The sequence below is a fragment of the Rhinolophus sinicus genome, linkage group LG09 (assembly GCF_036562045.2).
Source record: "Rhinolophus sinicus isolate RSC01 linkage group LG09, ASM3656204v1, whole genome shotgun sequence".
Taxonomy (NCBI): domain Eukaryota; kingdom Metazoa; phylum Chordata; class Mammalia; order Chiroptera; family Rhinolophidae; genus Rhinolophus; species Rhinolophus sinicus.
This window is the reverse complement of record NC_133758.1, coordinates 116,637,746-116,654,049: the sequence shown is the minus strand read 5'-3', so window position 1 is coordinate 116,654,049 and position 16,304 is coordinate 116,637,746. Positions and strand designations below refer to the sequence as shown.

The 16,304-nt window shown below is 55.7% G+C and overlaps 1 protein-coding gene, 1 long non-coding RNA gene and 1 other non-coding gene across 5 annotated transcripts in view; 1 reads left to right on the top strand and 2 right to left on the bottom strand.

The window, feature by feature from the left end:
* Positions 1–1,150: 1,150 nt before the first annotated feature.
* LOC109447337 (uncharacterized) lies at positions 1,151–4,780 on the bottom strand. Its single transcript, XR_002137348.2, has 6 exons — positions 4,625–4,780; positions 4,229–4,312; positions 2,432–2,496; positions 1,946–2,040; positions 1,376–1,500; positions 1,151–1,257 (listed from the first exon to the last, which is right to left on the bottom strand). It is a non-coding gene; the product is annotated as an uncharacterized LOC109447337 (long non-coding RNA).
* LOC141567018 (small nucleolar RNA SNORA9) lies at positions 3,868–3,999 on the bottom strand. Its single transcript, XR_012489418.1, has one exon. It is a non-coding gene; the product is annotated as a small nucleolar RNA SNORA9 (small nucleolar RNA).
* Positions 4,781–6,900: 2,120 nt separating the features above from the next.
* CCM2 (CCM2 scaffold protein) overlaps positions 6,901–16,304 on the top strand; it is a 20,778-nt gene continuing 11,374 nt past the window's right edge. Inside the window, exons 1-2 of one of the 3 annotated variants that reach the window (XM_074341089.1) lie at positions 6,901–7,079; positions 16,093–16,266. In XM_074341089.1, the coding sequence (XP_074197190.1) occupies positions 7,050–7,079; positions 16,093–16,266 (204 nt within the window). In that variant the 5' untranslated portion in view covers positions 6,901–7,049. Of the gene's footprint in view, positions 7,080–13,685; positions 13,844–16,092; positions 16,267–16,304 lie in introns of those variants that run through there. The other 2 variants (XM_074341091.1, XM_074341090.1) reach the window with 2 other exon arrangements.

Here is a 16,304-nt window from a genome sequence, read left to right as displayed (position 1 = left end):
ACCTTGAGTGACCTTGTCCCCACCCACCACCTCACTTATCTCTAGACTGGGATTTCCCTTCCTGGGTGTGGCTGCACCTCTGGGCGGCCTCAACCTTGTCTCAGGCAGGACAAACCGGCAGAAGTGGGCAGAAGTGATGGTGGGCCAAAAGGAGGATGCGGGAGGCTGGGGCCGCCCAGGGCTGAGGGCAGTAGCATCTCTACCCATCTCATCCAGATCAGGTCCAAGGGGCCTCTGCAGCAGACCCCGGTCCCCTTGTTTCTTGGCTCCCCTACACAATGCACACATTTAGGGTTTGCACCCCATCTCAAGGCACGCTGTAGGCTTAGCTGCAGGGAAGGGCCCACCAAGGTACTCTGAAGGTGCTTGGAGGCCACTTCCTGCTCTCCCTGGCTGTTGGGAGGGGTCAGGAGGGCTCCCCGAGTGTCTCGGTTCTGATCAGAGATGAGCCTTGTGCCCGAGCCTCAGGGTGTGGCTGCTGTGACTCAAGACGCAGGTACCTTGGGGCACGCTGTCACTTGTCACTAAAAACTGAATGTGAAAGTGGCCCGGTAAGTTCTGGCCTGCTGACACTCCTGACGACACTGAAGTACTGTGTCTCCCCGAAAATAAGACCGGGTCTTATATTAATTTTGGCTCCAAAAGACACATTAGGGCGTATTTTCAGGGAATGTCTTATTTTTTTCATATACAACAATCTATATCTGTTCAAATACAGTTATGTCATCTTCTGGAACATCGTCATAATGACTAACTAAATGCGCCCATCTGGCTGACGATCTTAACTGGGGCTTATTTTCAGGGAAACACAGTAAGGGGGTTAACCTGTGGGTGCACACATCAGTGGGTTGTGACCAGGTACTTCTCAAATGAGATTACGTGAGTGCATCTCTTCAGAGGCCGCCCAGGTCTGAGGATGAGCCACAGGCCCAATCGGACCCCCACCGGTGAGGACAGCAGGCAGTGAATCCATCCGGGTGTCAAGGCAAAGCTCCTGACGGGCCGCTCTGCACCCCCGCCCCCAGTTTACAAAGGCTCGAGTAGGAGCGTGAGGTCACTAGGGCCCCCTCCAACTTGGCTCAAACTACCTCTGAGCAGGCCCTCCCCAATTTGTATCCAGTGTACAGAAAGGAGAAAAGCAGAGGCTGGATGGAAGCACACATTTCAAATCCCGTTTATTAAATGTCCCTTGTTTCTCATTCAGATATCAGAGGGGCTGGATCCTCGTTCGGGAAGCAGATGACACAGCATTCAAACCTGTGGTCAGAATGTCAGTCAGACATGCCCTCCCGGCCCCGAGCCACTCACAACCCAGCCAAGACCCAGGAGTTTCTGACTCCTCCTGGAAGGGGAGCGTGGGAGGCCAGGGACCCACCTGCTCAGGGAGGTGAGGTTCCAAGGCCTGGCTTCAGATCCTGCCGCACCCTCACTGGGTGTATCACAGGGATGGGTCCCCAACTCTCAGCACCCACTTTCCCATCTGGAAAACCTCGGAGGCCTCTGTGAAAATCAAGTGACATAAGCGTGTGGCCAGGGACTATTATATTATAAATGCCAACTGCCACGAGTGACAATAACAGAACTAAAGCGGGGCCCACTCCCGAGGGAGACTCCGTGGCAGGCAGCCTGCCCTTTGCAGGATGACACACGACCCACTTAGGAGATTCCGGGGGAAAGGCTGCACGTCGGATCCAACACCACAAAGGAAATCAAACCCCTGACAAAGAACCAGGGCCCATGAGCCCTGGTACCAGACAACTGTCTGTCCACAAGTGGTCTTGTGAGTTTGAAGTCAATCAGCCTTTCTGCAACTCAATCACCTGACTTACCACAGGGACAGTCAGAACAAGTGGATGCTTTTGAAGGTGGGTTGGGGGCACTCATGAAAAACTAACACAGAAAACAAGTGAAGTGACCTGCTAGGCCAGACCCCACCTGCACTTACCACTGCAGACCCTGGAACAGCCTGACAGCCACCCAATGGAGTACTTTTCAGGGGCCTTCCAGCTCTGACACGATGGGGTTTCTGGGGCTGAAATACTGAGGGAGGGACACACACACACACCAAGTGTCATGTGCTGGGCAGGGACACAGAACAGTCTGCTGGGGGTGGTGGTGTCGGAAACTGTAAAGGGTTTGCCCCCCTCCCTGCTGCTGATGAGGTCGCCCCGCCTAGTTCACGGAGGCTGACGCTGGCAGGAGGCTCCAGACTCGACAGAGGCGCAGGCAGCCGACGACTGATCAGCAGGAGTCAGAGCACCAGCCCCAGTTCCTACAGGGTGACACCAGGGGACCCAGAAGGTACCCGCCCATGCCTGCTCTCTGCCCTGGGCCACCCTGTTCAGACACCCCAAGGCTGTCTGTCACTTGAACAACATTGAGAAGGCCGCCAGTGCCAAAGGGCAGTCAGCGCCTTGCTCCCAAGACTCACAGAGAAAGAAGCATCTCTTGACGGCAGCCCCGCGGAGGCCGGTGTGTTCAGCATCTGCACCTGGACTGGAGAGAGATCTGAGTCTGCTGGAAGCCTCGACCTTCACGGGGAAGGTGTGGTGTGACTCCACCACCCAGAGAGGCACAGCGGTGCTGCCCCGCCGGGAGCACGTGGCCACTTTTTCCATCCTGGCCCACCGCTGACTGCACCCAACAGCCCTTACACCAAGGCAAGGACAAAGGCCATCCCTCCAACGCCAACCTCCTCCCACTTATAGATTCCACACCCCCCTCTGGCATCCTTGGAAAGAGCAGACCAAAGGGTTAGAGAAGCCTCGCATGCACTCCTAACCTGCCAGTTTCTGGCCGGGCAGCCCTGGACATGCAATTCTGATGGTGGGCCTCCCACCTCTAGTGGACCTAAGCCCACCTCATGGTGGTCCTCAAAGATTTAAACTCTTATAGATGATGTATTACAGAATTGTACACCTGAAATCTATGTAACTTTACTAACAATTGTCACTCCAATAAACTTTAATTAAAAAAAGAAATTTAAATTGGGTGAAGAATTAAGAAGTTTGGCACAGGGCCAGTCTGGTGCCTCAGGTGGTTGGAGTGCCAAGGTCGCCAGTTTGATTCCCACACGGGCCAGTAAGCTGTGCCCTCTACAGCTAAGATTGTGAACAACGGCTCTCCCTGGAGCTGGGCTGCCATGAGCAGACGTGAGCAGCCGGTCAGCGTGAGCTGCCGTGGGCTGCTGAGTGCTACTGTGTGTAGCCATGAGCAGCCAACCGATGACCAGAGACCAAGCAGCCGACCGATGACCAGCGACCGCAAGGCTCATAACATCAGCACGGGCCAGGGAGCTGTGTCCTACACAACTACACTGAGAAACAACCGCTTGAACTGGAGTGGGTGGGGGAAGTAAGAAAGGGGGGAGAAGTTTGGCACAAAACAGGAGTCCAGTAAACATTAGCGCTCTCCCCTTGCACAAGGTTTTCAGGTCAGCGCTCACCCGAGGACCATCAGCCACTGGTCCCGCTGCAGGATCTCACCTTTGGCTCTCTGGTTACCGTGCTAACTGTAACCATTCTGCCCTGCAGTCCCTGGGTCAGGGCTCAGCCCCTCCCTGCAGGGGCCCACTTCTACCCCTCCCGCCCTCCCAGAGCTTCATTTTCAGCTTGTTTTCAGGATACAGTAACATAAAACCTGCAACAAGCCTACAATGTAGCAAACACCCAAGTCCAAAACAACTCCTACCAAAACGTGGCTGTTTTATGACTCCAGTCTCATTGCCACTTGCCAACTGTGGCTACTGAGCACCCGAAATGTGGGTGCTATGAAGGAAAACCTGGATTTTAACATTTACGTCCGTTTAACCGCACATGGCAAGTGGTGTTACCATGTCAGGCCGTGCAAATGCCAAAGGGAGCAAACAACTGTCCGAAATTTCTATAACCTTGCTCTGGATGCAGCAGGGCAAGGCCTCAAACCATTTCGAAATGTTCTCGCAAGCACTGTAGGAATGCACAGGATCACCACAGACCCACGCACGCTGGAGGCTTGCAGCCTACACTCCCTCACGCCCTTAAGCCCTGGGCAGAGGGCTGCACTGTGCTCCCTGAAGCCAGGGCACAGGTGACAGATGGCAGGAAGGAATGCACTCCAGACACATCCTTTCTGGCTAAGGGGGTGGGGGACGAGCCTTGGGACAGGCAGCTTCATCAAGCGGAGACGACATCAGCTGACTGCACTCCCTGGGACCCTGCAATCCCACAGCAGAGCTTCCAAAACTTACCAGACCCCAGGAATATCGGTATCATCGTCTTACTGCATAAAAGAGCGTTTTCTTCCATGTTCTTCTACAGCGCAGAAACTACACCTGGGGACCACAGACAAGACACAGAAGCAGGTGCATTAAGCCCCGCGAAGCAGGGCGGAGCGTGCCGTCCTGGACGGCGGCTCACAGAGCAGCTCGCCGCAGACCTGCTGCGGAGGGGGGCACCCAGCACTACAGAGGGCGTGCGCTCAGCTGCGGCCCGCCTCGCGGCGCCCCTGCTTCTTGTCACATGGGGAAGCCAGTCCCGCGCCCCCATCCCCCAGCGCTGCCCGTACCCCGCAGGCCGCAGGTGTCCTCCGAATCGGGCCCTCAGAGCCGGGCTGGAGACCCCTCCCGCGGGCCCACGACCCTCACCTGGTCTCAGCAGACGGCAGGACCCGCCTGGGACCCTCGATGGCCTCGGATGAAGCGAACACGCGGGAGCATCCTGCGGAAACACGGCCACGCCGAAGCCTCCAGTCATGGCTGCCGCCATACACGCTGCGCACGCCACACACGCTACGCACTTGCGTCATCACGCAACACGCCGGAAGCCGCGCGCCGCCACACGGGGCGCCGAGCGAGCCCTGGAGCGTGCTTGTTGAGCATCTCTGTTGCCCCGGGCGGGACTGGCGCGCAAGTGCAGTGCTCGGGTGGGGTCGGGCGCGCCGCGGGCCTGCCACCTGGGCGGGGACGGGGACGGGGACCCCGGAGGGCGAGGAAGCGGGCCTTGAAGCAACGGGGTCCGGGCGCGGCTCGGCAGCAGTCTCGCAAATGCAAGGGGACGCTGGGTCTCCGTGTTCAAAGGGGAGGGACCCCACCCCTTTGCTTTCAGAATTTCATTGTCTGCCCTTTTCAAGTGAACGCAAATCCCTCGTCTCACAACCCAGAAATGTTTCCCAAGGACCCTCACTTTGACCGTATCCTGGTGTCCGGAGAGGTTAAGGACCGCCCTTGTCACGTGACTCCAGATTGCACAAGCTACCTGGGGTAATGGGTTGTGTCCACTTAGCTTTATTTCCGTTTGGCGTCCTTTTAGCGCGTTGTCTGTGCCGTGCATCACATTAATGCTTAAGAACGGGGTCTCAGTCATTTCTGTTCACTAGGTGGGGCCACCAGGCAGTTAGGGAGGTTGTTGGTAAGAAAGCGACGCAGTGACCACGCAAAAGAAGGCTTTTGGAAGGAGGCTGTTAGGTACCTTCTCCCGCCGAGGTGTAACCTTGAGGGAAATGCTGTTTTTGTTGACCTTGCCAGCGGGTATCATTGGTGTGTCAGTGAGACCAGCGGGTCTCATTGGTGTCTGTCATGAGAGACTGAATATACAAACAGACAATGGCCAGACCATTAATAAAACTAGAACTCTGACCCACAACCTGCAGCAGCCAGCCCTGGCAGACAGCTTCTGTAAGTGACACTTGGGGGATACAGGCTGCTCTCCGTAGTGACAACACAGGAAGCCACACAACAACTGTTACAATGCAAACAAGCCAAATGGCTAGGACTTGGTCAATACCCGACAGCTTCCTTAATTTTTGTTCCCACTTCCAGCTTAGGACCAACCAGAGAAAGCCAGACACGCTCCCCTAACCAATCACTGGGATGCCCAATTGTGCTTAGCCCCCCAGCTCCCCGGGCGCACAGCCCCCATCAGGGCACCTGAGCCCCCTTTTTCCATCAGGGAGCGCTCCCCCTCCTCTCTCTGCCTTTGCATCTCGCCAAGTGCAAGTGCTGGGGGCCGGCTCCCTCACTTAGCACTTTCTGTACAAATAGCTTTTTTTCCTTCTTGTCTGGTTGGTCCTCATTTATTTCCATAATCATCACCTTGTGATCATTGCAGCAGGACCTCACCTGTGCGTGTGGGCTTGTGCATGCAGGAGCAGCCTGGGGGAGTCAGCCTCAGGTCGGGCTGCGAGAACAGAAAGCACATACGTGGGTCTCTGCCCCCGGTGCCCGGCACAGAGCTCCCACGTCCCTTGGAATTTCCTGAGTGAAAAGAGTGTGTTTTGTTCTAATGAGGGAACTCCGGTGGCCCCTGGATAGGGGCTGGTCACCAGAAAGGCCCAGCTATGGTTAGAAGCTTGGATCTTTCAGTCCTGCCCCCATCCCCCAACCTCCAGATAGGGGAGGGGGCTGTAAATGGAGTTAATAATTGATCATGCCTACGTGGTGATGGAACCGCCATGAAAATCTCAATAGTGAGGTTCGGAGAGCTTCCGGATTGGTGTTCACATGGAGGAGCGCGGAGTGGGCCCTTAGGAGAGGGTGACAGGCTTCCTTCTCCTTCCCACGTACCTTGGCCTAGGCATTTCTTCCATCTGGATGTTTATCTGTGTGCTTTTATCATATTCTTTTACAACAAACTGGTAAACAGTGAGTAAACTTTTCCTGAGTTCTCTGAGCCCTCTAGCAAATTAATGAAGCCGGGCTGGGGGCGGGGGCAGGCGCGCTCCCGCGCCCCCCACGGAGTGGGGCAGGATCGGGGCCGACAGGCGCGCTCCCGAGACCGTTGAAGGGCGGGGCAGGGCAGGCGCGTTGTCACCGCCCCTAAAGGTTGGGGGCGGGGTCGCGGGGCGGGGCCGCTCGCAGGGGGCGGGATCGCGCCGTCGGCCCGGAAGTGCGGGGTGCGGGGCACGGGGCGCTAACGGCCCCTGCCGGCCGCGGGTGGAGACGACGGCCGGGCGGCGGGCGGGCGGCGCAGGAACGCGGCTCCAGCGGCCGCGGGGCCAGGGCGAGCATGTAGCGGCGCGGGGGGCGCGGGGCTCCCGGGGCGGGCCGGGCCGCGGGGACCGCTCGCGGCGACATGGAGGAGGAGGGCAAGAAGGGCAAGAAGGTGCGTCCTCCGAGGGCTGGGCGGGGGGCGGGCTGGAGCCCGGGGCGCAGCGGCGCAGGGCGGAGGGGCCGGGGCTCGGGGGCGCTGGGAGGCTCCGTCCCGCAGCCCGTCGGTCTGCCGGCGCGGGGCGCGGGGCGGCCCGGGAAGGGAGGTGCGGGCGCACGCACGGGGTGAGCGTGGCGGGCGGGCCGGGCCGGGTGGGCGGCGCACGGTCAGGCCGGGTGGGCGGCGGGAGCGGGTCTCGCGGACGGGTAGGAGGCGCGGCCCGGGACAATGCGGTTAGGTGGTCCTCTGCCGGCCGGCCGGGCGGGGGAGGAAGGAGCCACGCCTTTCCGCCCCTTCCGGCCAGTAAGGCCCCCCAGGCCAGGCTCTCCGCTTGGCCTGCCCCGGGGGCAGTGGCCAGGGCCGCGGAGGAGCTGGCCCTGCTTAGGGGCGGAAGAGCCCTCCAGGTTGGAACCTTAGACACAATGGGTGCAAGCTTAATGTAGGAACGTTTGCTGCTTAGTGACTTCAGATTTTTGATAGGAAGTGAAAGCTGAGGCTGCCCGCGGTCCAGCCGTGCACAGCCTGTTCCCGGGTTGGGTTTTGGTCTCCCTAATGACATCCAAGTGATCTCAGTGACGTTACATTTGGCAATTGGATTTCGGACATAGTTCAAGGGGCTCCTTAGTTTATATAGTTTTTAAAATATGGCTTTAATTATGGGCCAGAGTAGTTGATACAGAAGCTCAACATGTTGAGACTGAAATACCACGTGGGCTAAGTTACCATTAAAACGGAAAATGGGTTTCAAGAAATGTTTGTTTTTCAAATACAGGCTTTATGACCTGCATAAGTGTCTTACCTATCATTTTCTTTTTCTTTTCCTATCATTTTCATTTTAATAAACGTGTGTGTCTGCACTTGCATGTTTAAGTTTAAAACAGACTTTGATGAGTCCTGTGACCTTCCCACCCCCTGCTCCTCAGAGCCAGCTGTGCTCTTCGTGGGAGTTACTTCCTCATCGCCCTGTTTTACAAGGCACCCCACTTTACAGAGCTGCATACCATCCAGTGCTGTTCAGGGTGGTGCACGGTGCTGCTTCTCTCACTGTCTTCACTCCTTGTTCTAGGTTATGAACACACGTATCTAACTTGAGTGCAGTGGCTGTTGCAGATACCTACGTTAAAAGATGGTTTATGTTTGGAAAACAGCCCAAGGAAGTGATTCAGCCTCAAGCGTCAGTCCCCAGAGGGATGCTGCCCCCTGTAAAGGGGGAGAGCTGCGTTTAAGGTTTGTACCAAAGCTGGTAGAAGGCTCCAGAAGAAATTCAGTCAATTCCCTCCTTCCCTGTCTCAGACAGGTAGGCCAGGGCCCGTACATGGCGTGTCACCAGCACTCCTGGCCACCAGCCTTCTTCTGTAACAGTGAGCTCAGTGCCAGCACAGGAGCAGTCCTGGCCACACAGCATCTTGCACACTTAGGCCAAACTCTCTTCCTACCTGCTAAGGAGAGTCACTGACAGGTTAGCACCTACCCTTTCAAGTGGGTGCTAATCTGTCAGTGACAGGGAAGGATGGGGTAGACTGAATTTCTTCCAGAACCTTCTACCAGCTTTGGTAGAAACATTACAACATTCAGCAACGTTGAGAGACAGACAGAGGCAGTAAGACATTCCTGAGCTTGTGGAATAGAAGTGAAAAGCTAGTAAAACTCAAGAATTTTGGAGTTGGGGACAGTGGAAAGATTTCCTCATAGAGAGGGTTACTGAAGAATTTCATTGTCTCTATCAGAAGAGATTCATTGTTTCTACTAGAGGATACATAGTTGCTTAAGCCAGGAGTTTTCTGTTTTCTCTGTATTCTGCCACTGCCCTAGCTCATTTTCCCACAGGGCCCACCGCTTGCCCTGGGGACCGCACGCCCTGGGGCATGGAGTCCTACCCAGTCCACAACTTAGCACACTTGACCCACTGCTCTGCCAGCCCCAAGCTGGTGGGCCCTTCCTGCTCTGCTCCCCCATTCGGTGTGAGGTCAACTCCAGCTCATGAAATTTGGTGTTTAAGTTGTTCACATTGTGGTGGACTAACCAGAGACACCTATTTTAAACCGTATACACAAGTTCAAGCTAAAACAGCAGGAGTAAGGACTTAACAGTTTTATGGAAGTCCAGGCTGGACATTTAAGTGACCTTCCCAAAACGCAGTGTTAAACCTTTAAAACATGGATGGGTGGCCTCTTCGGGTCTTCAGACATTTGTCTGGGTGCTTCGGGTCTTCAGACATTGTCTGGGTGGTCGTCAAACAGTTACTCAGGCTGGTTCTAACGTGGCCTAATTCTTCAGGACAGGAAACTGCGAGCTGCCAGACACCAGCAGGTCGGAGCGGTTTTCGTGTCCAGTGGCCCCAAGTATGGTCCTGTGCTTGCTCAGGCTACCTTGGCACACAGAATGGGGGTGACTTGAGCCTATCATGCCCCGTGGAAGGAGCTGGGAGATGGCATGCGGGAGGTGCTGGCGTGTCTGGGGGTGAGCGTGTGGACAGAGAAGTCGGCTGGATGCTAGAGGCATGGGCCTGCTGGGGGCCACTCTCCCGCACGGGTGTCCCTGGAGCCACTGACTGGTACCTTTCAGACCACAAGTCCTGATTTGCGGTTTGGAGAATAAGGTTGCCTCCTTACCAACGGACCGAGTGCCACGTGTTTTGACACCAACAGGATGTAACTCCTTTTGTAAGAAACTGGTGTACACTTTCGTTGGATATGTAACGTTTTATAGAAACATTTGACTCAGATGAGCAGCCCATGGGAAGTGCTGTCAGGTGTAGGTCGCATTGCTGGTGGCTGTGATTTCAGCCTAAACGAATTTAGTATTTTTATATTGATCTACTTTATTTATATTGTTCAACTAAAAAAGGGGCGATAAGCTACCCTGGAAATGTAGGATTGGATACTACATATAAGGAATTATTACTAATTTCATTCAGTTTAATATTTGTGCTATGTTTTGTCAAGTTTTATCTGATAGACACACATGCTGAGATTTCTGTAGGCAAAATTACGTGATTTCTGAGATTGGTGTTACTTAAACTAGAAAAAGAAAGAGGGGATAGCTGAATGTTTTTGCAGTGGGTATTCATTATTCATCATTCTGTCTACTTTTATGAATTTTTGAGTTTCCATATAAAAGGTGGGGAGAAAAGATCCCAGAGGTTATGTATGGGCCTGGCTTCTCAGCTCCTGTAACTAACAAATCATCCCTCAGCCAGTGTCCAAAGGGCTGGAAGCTTGAGCTCGACCAGCATCTTTTAAAAGTCTATAACTCCAGCCATCAGGCAGGCATGCTTTCTCCTTGGTGTGTACACGCATGTGTGTGTAAACATTTGCATAGCTGAAATGAAAGTGTAAAGAGATAGTACTTCCTACATGTAATGTGCTCCAATTTTTAAAAATTCTGTTTTGTTTCCGTTTTTTCATTAGAGAGTAGGTCATGACCTACTAAGTTGCTTTTATAATTAAATTGGCCCTATAGCCGGCATAGCCGTAACGTGGGTTACCAAAGTGAATTTGAGCCTCTACCTCGTTTTATCTTTGCTCTCGGATAGTTGGTACAGTGATTCTTGGGTGGCAGTGTGGAGCCCCAGGGCGAGGCGGCCAGAAGACCAGGCAGGAGGTACCAGGTGGAGACCGTAGGTCAGGTGGCCTGTGGACGGTGCAGACAGACTAGCAAATGTCACACTTGTCCCTGTGGTCGGGGAGTTACCATTTACATAGTGCTGTGTGTTCATTAATTGTCAACATCAGGAACTGTCTGGTCCCTCTCAGTCAGATCCTGTGACCCAGGGACCGTCTCAGTGGAGATTTAGAAAGCACATCGGGACCTCGCAATGCTTCTCTTACTGCTCGGAGCATCATTTGAGGGGAGGGTGGTGTGGAGAGCGCCACTCAGCACTCTGCCCTGTGAGCTCAGGGACAAGTGGCTTCGTAGCCAGCAGGTTTGGTCCCCTTGTCATTTCTGTCAGCAATGGCGCTCATCCACACCGCAGTGAGCCAGGAGTCAGCAGTAAGTGTTGTCACTTTCCCGACCAGCGTGGAATCATCCTGTTACTAGCTGAGTGCCGGTGACATGCTGAGAACAGCGAGAAGGTGGCTGAGGGCTGCATTTCATTGGAGTGTGAGCTGCTTGCGTGGCGTTAGACTGAGGGCCAGTGCTAGTGTTTCAGAGATGGGGGCACCTGCCATTTCCACATGAGACGTGGTGTGACCTTCGGGAGCAGGGGAGGTCGGGTGAGACGAGTGCTTGGAGGGCTGCGGTGCAGTCTGGTTTGGGCCCTGCCTGCAGCTGGAGCTGCTAGGGGTTTTCATTTCTCCTGAGGATGGCTCATTGGCAGTGTGCCGGCACACATGCTGGGGACACAGTGAGCTCGGGGGCCACAGGGCCTGCAGCGGAGCCCAGAGGACAGGTGAGGGGGACCGTTAGGAAGCGTGCTATGATAAGAGCGCGTAAGGAACCTTTCTGTTGTGAAGAATTCAAGCCCAAGTGTAGAGAAAATCATGAGATGTCACTGGGCTCCAATGTCAGGCACAGTCGTGCCCCCCCCCCCCCCGCTCCCGGTGCTGTGCGCCAAGCAGCGTCCCCCCAGTTCTGGTGTGGAAGCCCTACCCCTGGCACCGGCACCACAGAGTGGGTCTGTGTGGAGATGGGGCTTGAACGAGGTGATTGAGGTTAAATGAGGTCACCAGGGCGGCTCCCGTCCCATATGACAGACCTCCTCGTAAGAAGAGGAAACTTGGACAAAGGGACCCCAGGGGTGTGCAGGCAGAGGGATAAGCTTGTTGAGGACACAGGGAGAAGATGCCGGCTCCAGCCCAGGAGAGAGACCTGCACTGACCGAGCAGCTTCCAGCCCTAGGAGGGAGGAGTGTGTGCTGCTTGAGCTGTGGTCTGTTATCTTCTGTCCCTGGACAAGGACAGCAGGTTACTCTGAAGCAAGCCCAGGCCGGCAGGCTACTGTGACAGGGTCTAACGTGGTAGTCCTGGGCTGGGACTGCACACGTGCTGCGACCTGACCTCCATCTGGCCTAGAGCTGAAGACCTGGGCTCCACCGTGGCCCCAGACGCGGGCAGACAGGTGACTCAGAGTGGCGGGTCACCTGCCCTTTGCTCTGTGCATGTCCAGAGCGCACTCCCTGTGGGCCTTTCGTGTGGCCCGGGCCGGCCCTGCCGGAGCACAGTGGTTCCTTCACTGGGCTCTCAGGGTCATCCCTCCCTCTGACCCACCATGGGGACAGCTGCTGTTCCTCAAGTGCGCTGCTCAGGTTTCACAGGCCTCAGAGTGAGGAAGGTGAGATGTGGATGTGTCAGTTTAGTAGAAATAAAAAGATTTTTCCCTTAGCTCTGTGCCAGTGCCAAAAATGTGACAGTTCTCCCCTAAGTGCGTCTGAGCGCAGTGGTTTGTGGGACTGTCTTAAGAACTAGGGCATTTGATCGCAGGTATTGGATGTGTGCGGTGAAAACAATCCTCTCTAATAAGTGGGAAGTTGGGATTTGGGCTTTTGTTCGCAGCTCAGGGTGGTGAACTGTGGTATCTCGTAACCCCGGGGGCGGGAAGAACAGGTGACTCCTGCAAGTGTGTGGGAACGGATCCGCTGCATTACTGGTCTTCAGGGAAACCCGGCGTGGGTGTCACTCCCTCGTGCTGGGAGGTGCTGTGTCACCTATGTTGTTACTTGTGAAGAAAAGAGAAATTTATTTATTTGACTCTTTATTACCCATTCCGTAGTTGAAAATTCCGTGCTAGTGTTTTCCAAAAATCTAATATGTCCTGTGTGCCATGACCATTAACTCTGCAGTCGGGTCTGGTTTACAATGTTACAAACAAGCAAGAACGGCCAGAAAATGTCTGAAAAAGAAGAGTAGGAGGGAGCGACACAGACCGGGTCAGGCTGTCATGCCCAGTGAAGCTGTGGGTTGTCCTGGGAGCAGGAACAGGAGAAAATGCAGGCACAGCACTGCTTAGGGAGACCGAGGGGCAGGGAAGTGGCACCCTGCCACAGGGGGCATCTGATTAATGGCGGCCGTGGGCACCCGGGCAGGCATGTGGAAAGGAACACAGTAGGTCCACCCTTCCTATTGCACCCCAGGACACAGAACAGACGGTTCAGAGACTTAGATAAAAGCAAACCAGCCATAGAAGTACCGGGTAGAAAGGTGGGTGATTCTTCAGTGACCTGGAAGATGAGGACGCTTTCTTACCTATTCCTCAAACTCCAGAAGCAGTGAGTGCAGTGACCCAAGACCTGAGAACATCAGCACAAGCAAAGTGAAAGGACAACAGATCCAGAAAAATATTTGCAGCTTGTCACACAAAAGGTAAACGTCCCATTTATAAGGTTCTTCTAAAAATAGAATGAGGGAACGACAGGCAGGAGACGGGAACAGTTCTCAGGAGAAGACACACAGGTGGCTCTGGAAGGCGACGCTGGCCCTGGGACGAGGGGACACGCTGGCTCCCTTACCGGCTGTGGGTGCTGCCGCCTTGTCAGCTCTTCTTGGGACTCCAGTGAGCGGCTTGGGTGGGGTGGGGGCGGAAGCTGTGGTTTCTGTTCTTCCGGTTCCCTCACTGCTCTCTTCAGAGGGAGGCTCACATCTGACCATATTTTTCAACAAGATCAGAGCGAGCAGGCGAATGCACGGTGCCTGTTGGCAGAGGAGGGGAGGAGCCAGAATTCTTCCACAGAAATCCCTCCCCTGATAGCCTTCCCAAAGGGGCAGTCCATGGAGGACGAGGTGGGTGCAAGCTGGTGTGCGGAGAACTGTCTAAAATGATCATTTGGTTCCCCAGGGGCATCGTGAGCCCAGACGACCCGGCCCCGTGGCCCCCGGTTTGGGAAAATGGGGGTGTTCCGCTGGCTTCCGGGTCTGAGAACTGGGCTCGGGGCGGACGGTGGCGAGGTGCGCAGCTGTTTGTGGGTGGGATAAGAGGCAGCAGGTGTCAGCGCTGCTGGGAAAGAGAAGCCTGCATGTGGACTTGTGCTCAGGCCCCAAGATCTGAGTCCCAGCATGAGTTGGGAAAAGGCCAGGAGAAACCGCGTCCACAGCCCAGGAGGAGCACGTGGCCCAGGGCAGTGTCTGTGGTGGGACTTGGATCAGTGGAAGGGCTGGGGGCTCTGAGTCCTGCGCGTTGTGGGGCCTGTGCAGTTCCTGAGGAAGGCCTCTCTTGGTTGGCCGGGCTCCATCGCGAAGCGTCGTGCTCCTTCTTGGGCGGAGCTGGTGCTTCTGTCTTTCAGGGTCAAAGACCCAAAGATCATTATGGTGATGATGCACCTGGGGACTCAGGAAATGTCTTGCTCAGTGACGGGTGAATGACTGTGTCAGGCGGGGTCCCAGCTTCCGCTCCCCACACAAGAACGCAGGACATGGTGAGGCCAAAAAGGAACACCCACGGAGCCAGGGATAGGGGAGTCATACCATTATGTTCTCGCTGGCGGCTGGGTTGGAGACACAAAAGCAAACATCCGCCAGCACCCCAACGAGGGGTCTTCCTGCACCCCAGTCTCGCTGGTGGCCAGGCGAGACACAGGAAGTGGGATCATCGCGATCCGCAATCCACTTGCTCACCACGCTCGCTAACCGTGTCATCCGCAACCCGCCGTCCGCTTCTCTGCCAACCAACCTCCTAGCATAGCCACGGCAGTTATATTTGTGGCTAATGGCTAACTGGTGACAGCTGATGGCCATCTACTACCCGAGCCAGCACCCCTCTACGTGAGGCCGAGAGCCGGGAAACTGCTCTCTGGGACTCTGTCCCCACAGACTGCAAGCCTAACAGTGCCCTCAGAAGCTGTGATCGGGAGACCTCCGGCGGGTTAAGCCAGCCACTGTCAGTCACTGCAGCCCTGGTTCTGTGTCAGAATGTCCTTGATGGTTCCTGTTTCATTGTTCAGCCAGAACTTCCCTTTACATTTCATGTGCAAAAGTAACACCAGCCCCAAACCCTGAGGTGCCCTTTTGCTCATTGTTTCTGGAAAAGCTGAGTCCATGCTCAGCTGGGGTCGTGTGTGGCCGGTTGTAGGGGCAGCTCCCCGCGCCCCACACGCCTGCGGCAGCCGATTCCTCACCGTCGGCCTGGTCGCCCAGGCGGCACCTTTACAAACAGGTCACTTTGGGTGAAGCTCACCGTGGAGGCTCTGGGCCAGTGATTTCACTGTGGATGTAGTTCCTGTCCATCTGCTTTGGGCGTATGTCTCCTGTGTGACTGAGACTGCGAGGGTGGGGACTGCACCTCATGTACCTGCAGGGCCTTCCTGATGTCTGGCCTGCCCAGGCCCCAGACAAATGTTCATTAAGTGGTTTTTGCTTCTGCCCTGGCGGGGATACTGTGGGGCAAGGAGGCGGTACTTCAGGGCTTCTTGCTGTTACAGGGGAGACGGGCAGGCCTCCTGGCCTCACAGGCAGGCTTCACCCTATTCTCCCACCCCCAACTCTTGCTCTGACATTTACTTTGCTTATAGCATTAGCCCCCAGGGCCATCTAGACACTGACCAGGGTGTGAGGTCGCCCACACTGGTCCCTGAGCCCGGAGCCCCTGAGGGCCTGGCAGAGGGAGCTCATGCTGTGTTCCTACATGAGGAAAGGCAGGGGACTTCTGCTAATGGCTGCTGTCACCACCGTCCTGGCCACACCTGCCCCGCCCTCTCAGATCCTGGGGCGAAGTGACCAGTGGAGCAGGAGGTCGGATGATGCTGTACTTTGTTGTCTGGGGCAGTCTTCCACTTTCTGCCCTCTTCCCCCTCACTGAGAATTGGCCCTTGACCTTCCAGGGGAACAGGTAAAGGCTCAGGCCCCCCGCTGGTTGTGAGCTGGCCCAGGGAACCCAGCCACCAGCCTGGGCGTCCAGTGCTGTCCTCCGCAGCGTGGCACGGCTAGCACCCATTTGCAGGGGACAGGCTGCTTGTGGCCACTTCTGCGTGTTAGCCACGGGCAGACGCGAAGCCTACGTGAGTAATCGCTGCATCCATTGCCGTTTCTCCCTGCAGCCTGGAATCGTGTCGCCTTTTAAACGAGTGTTCCTGAAAGGTGAGAAGAGCAGAGACAAGAAAGCCCAGGAGAAGGTGACTGAGCGGCGCCCGCTGCACACGGTGGTGCTGTCGGTGCCTGAGCGTGTGGAGCCCGACAGACTGCTGAGCGACTACATCGAGAAGGAGGTGAAGGTACGGGCCTGCTGCCTTTGGCGTCCTTGGCTAGGCGG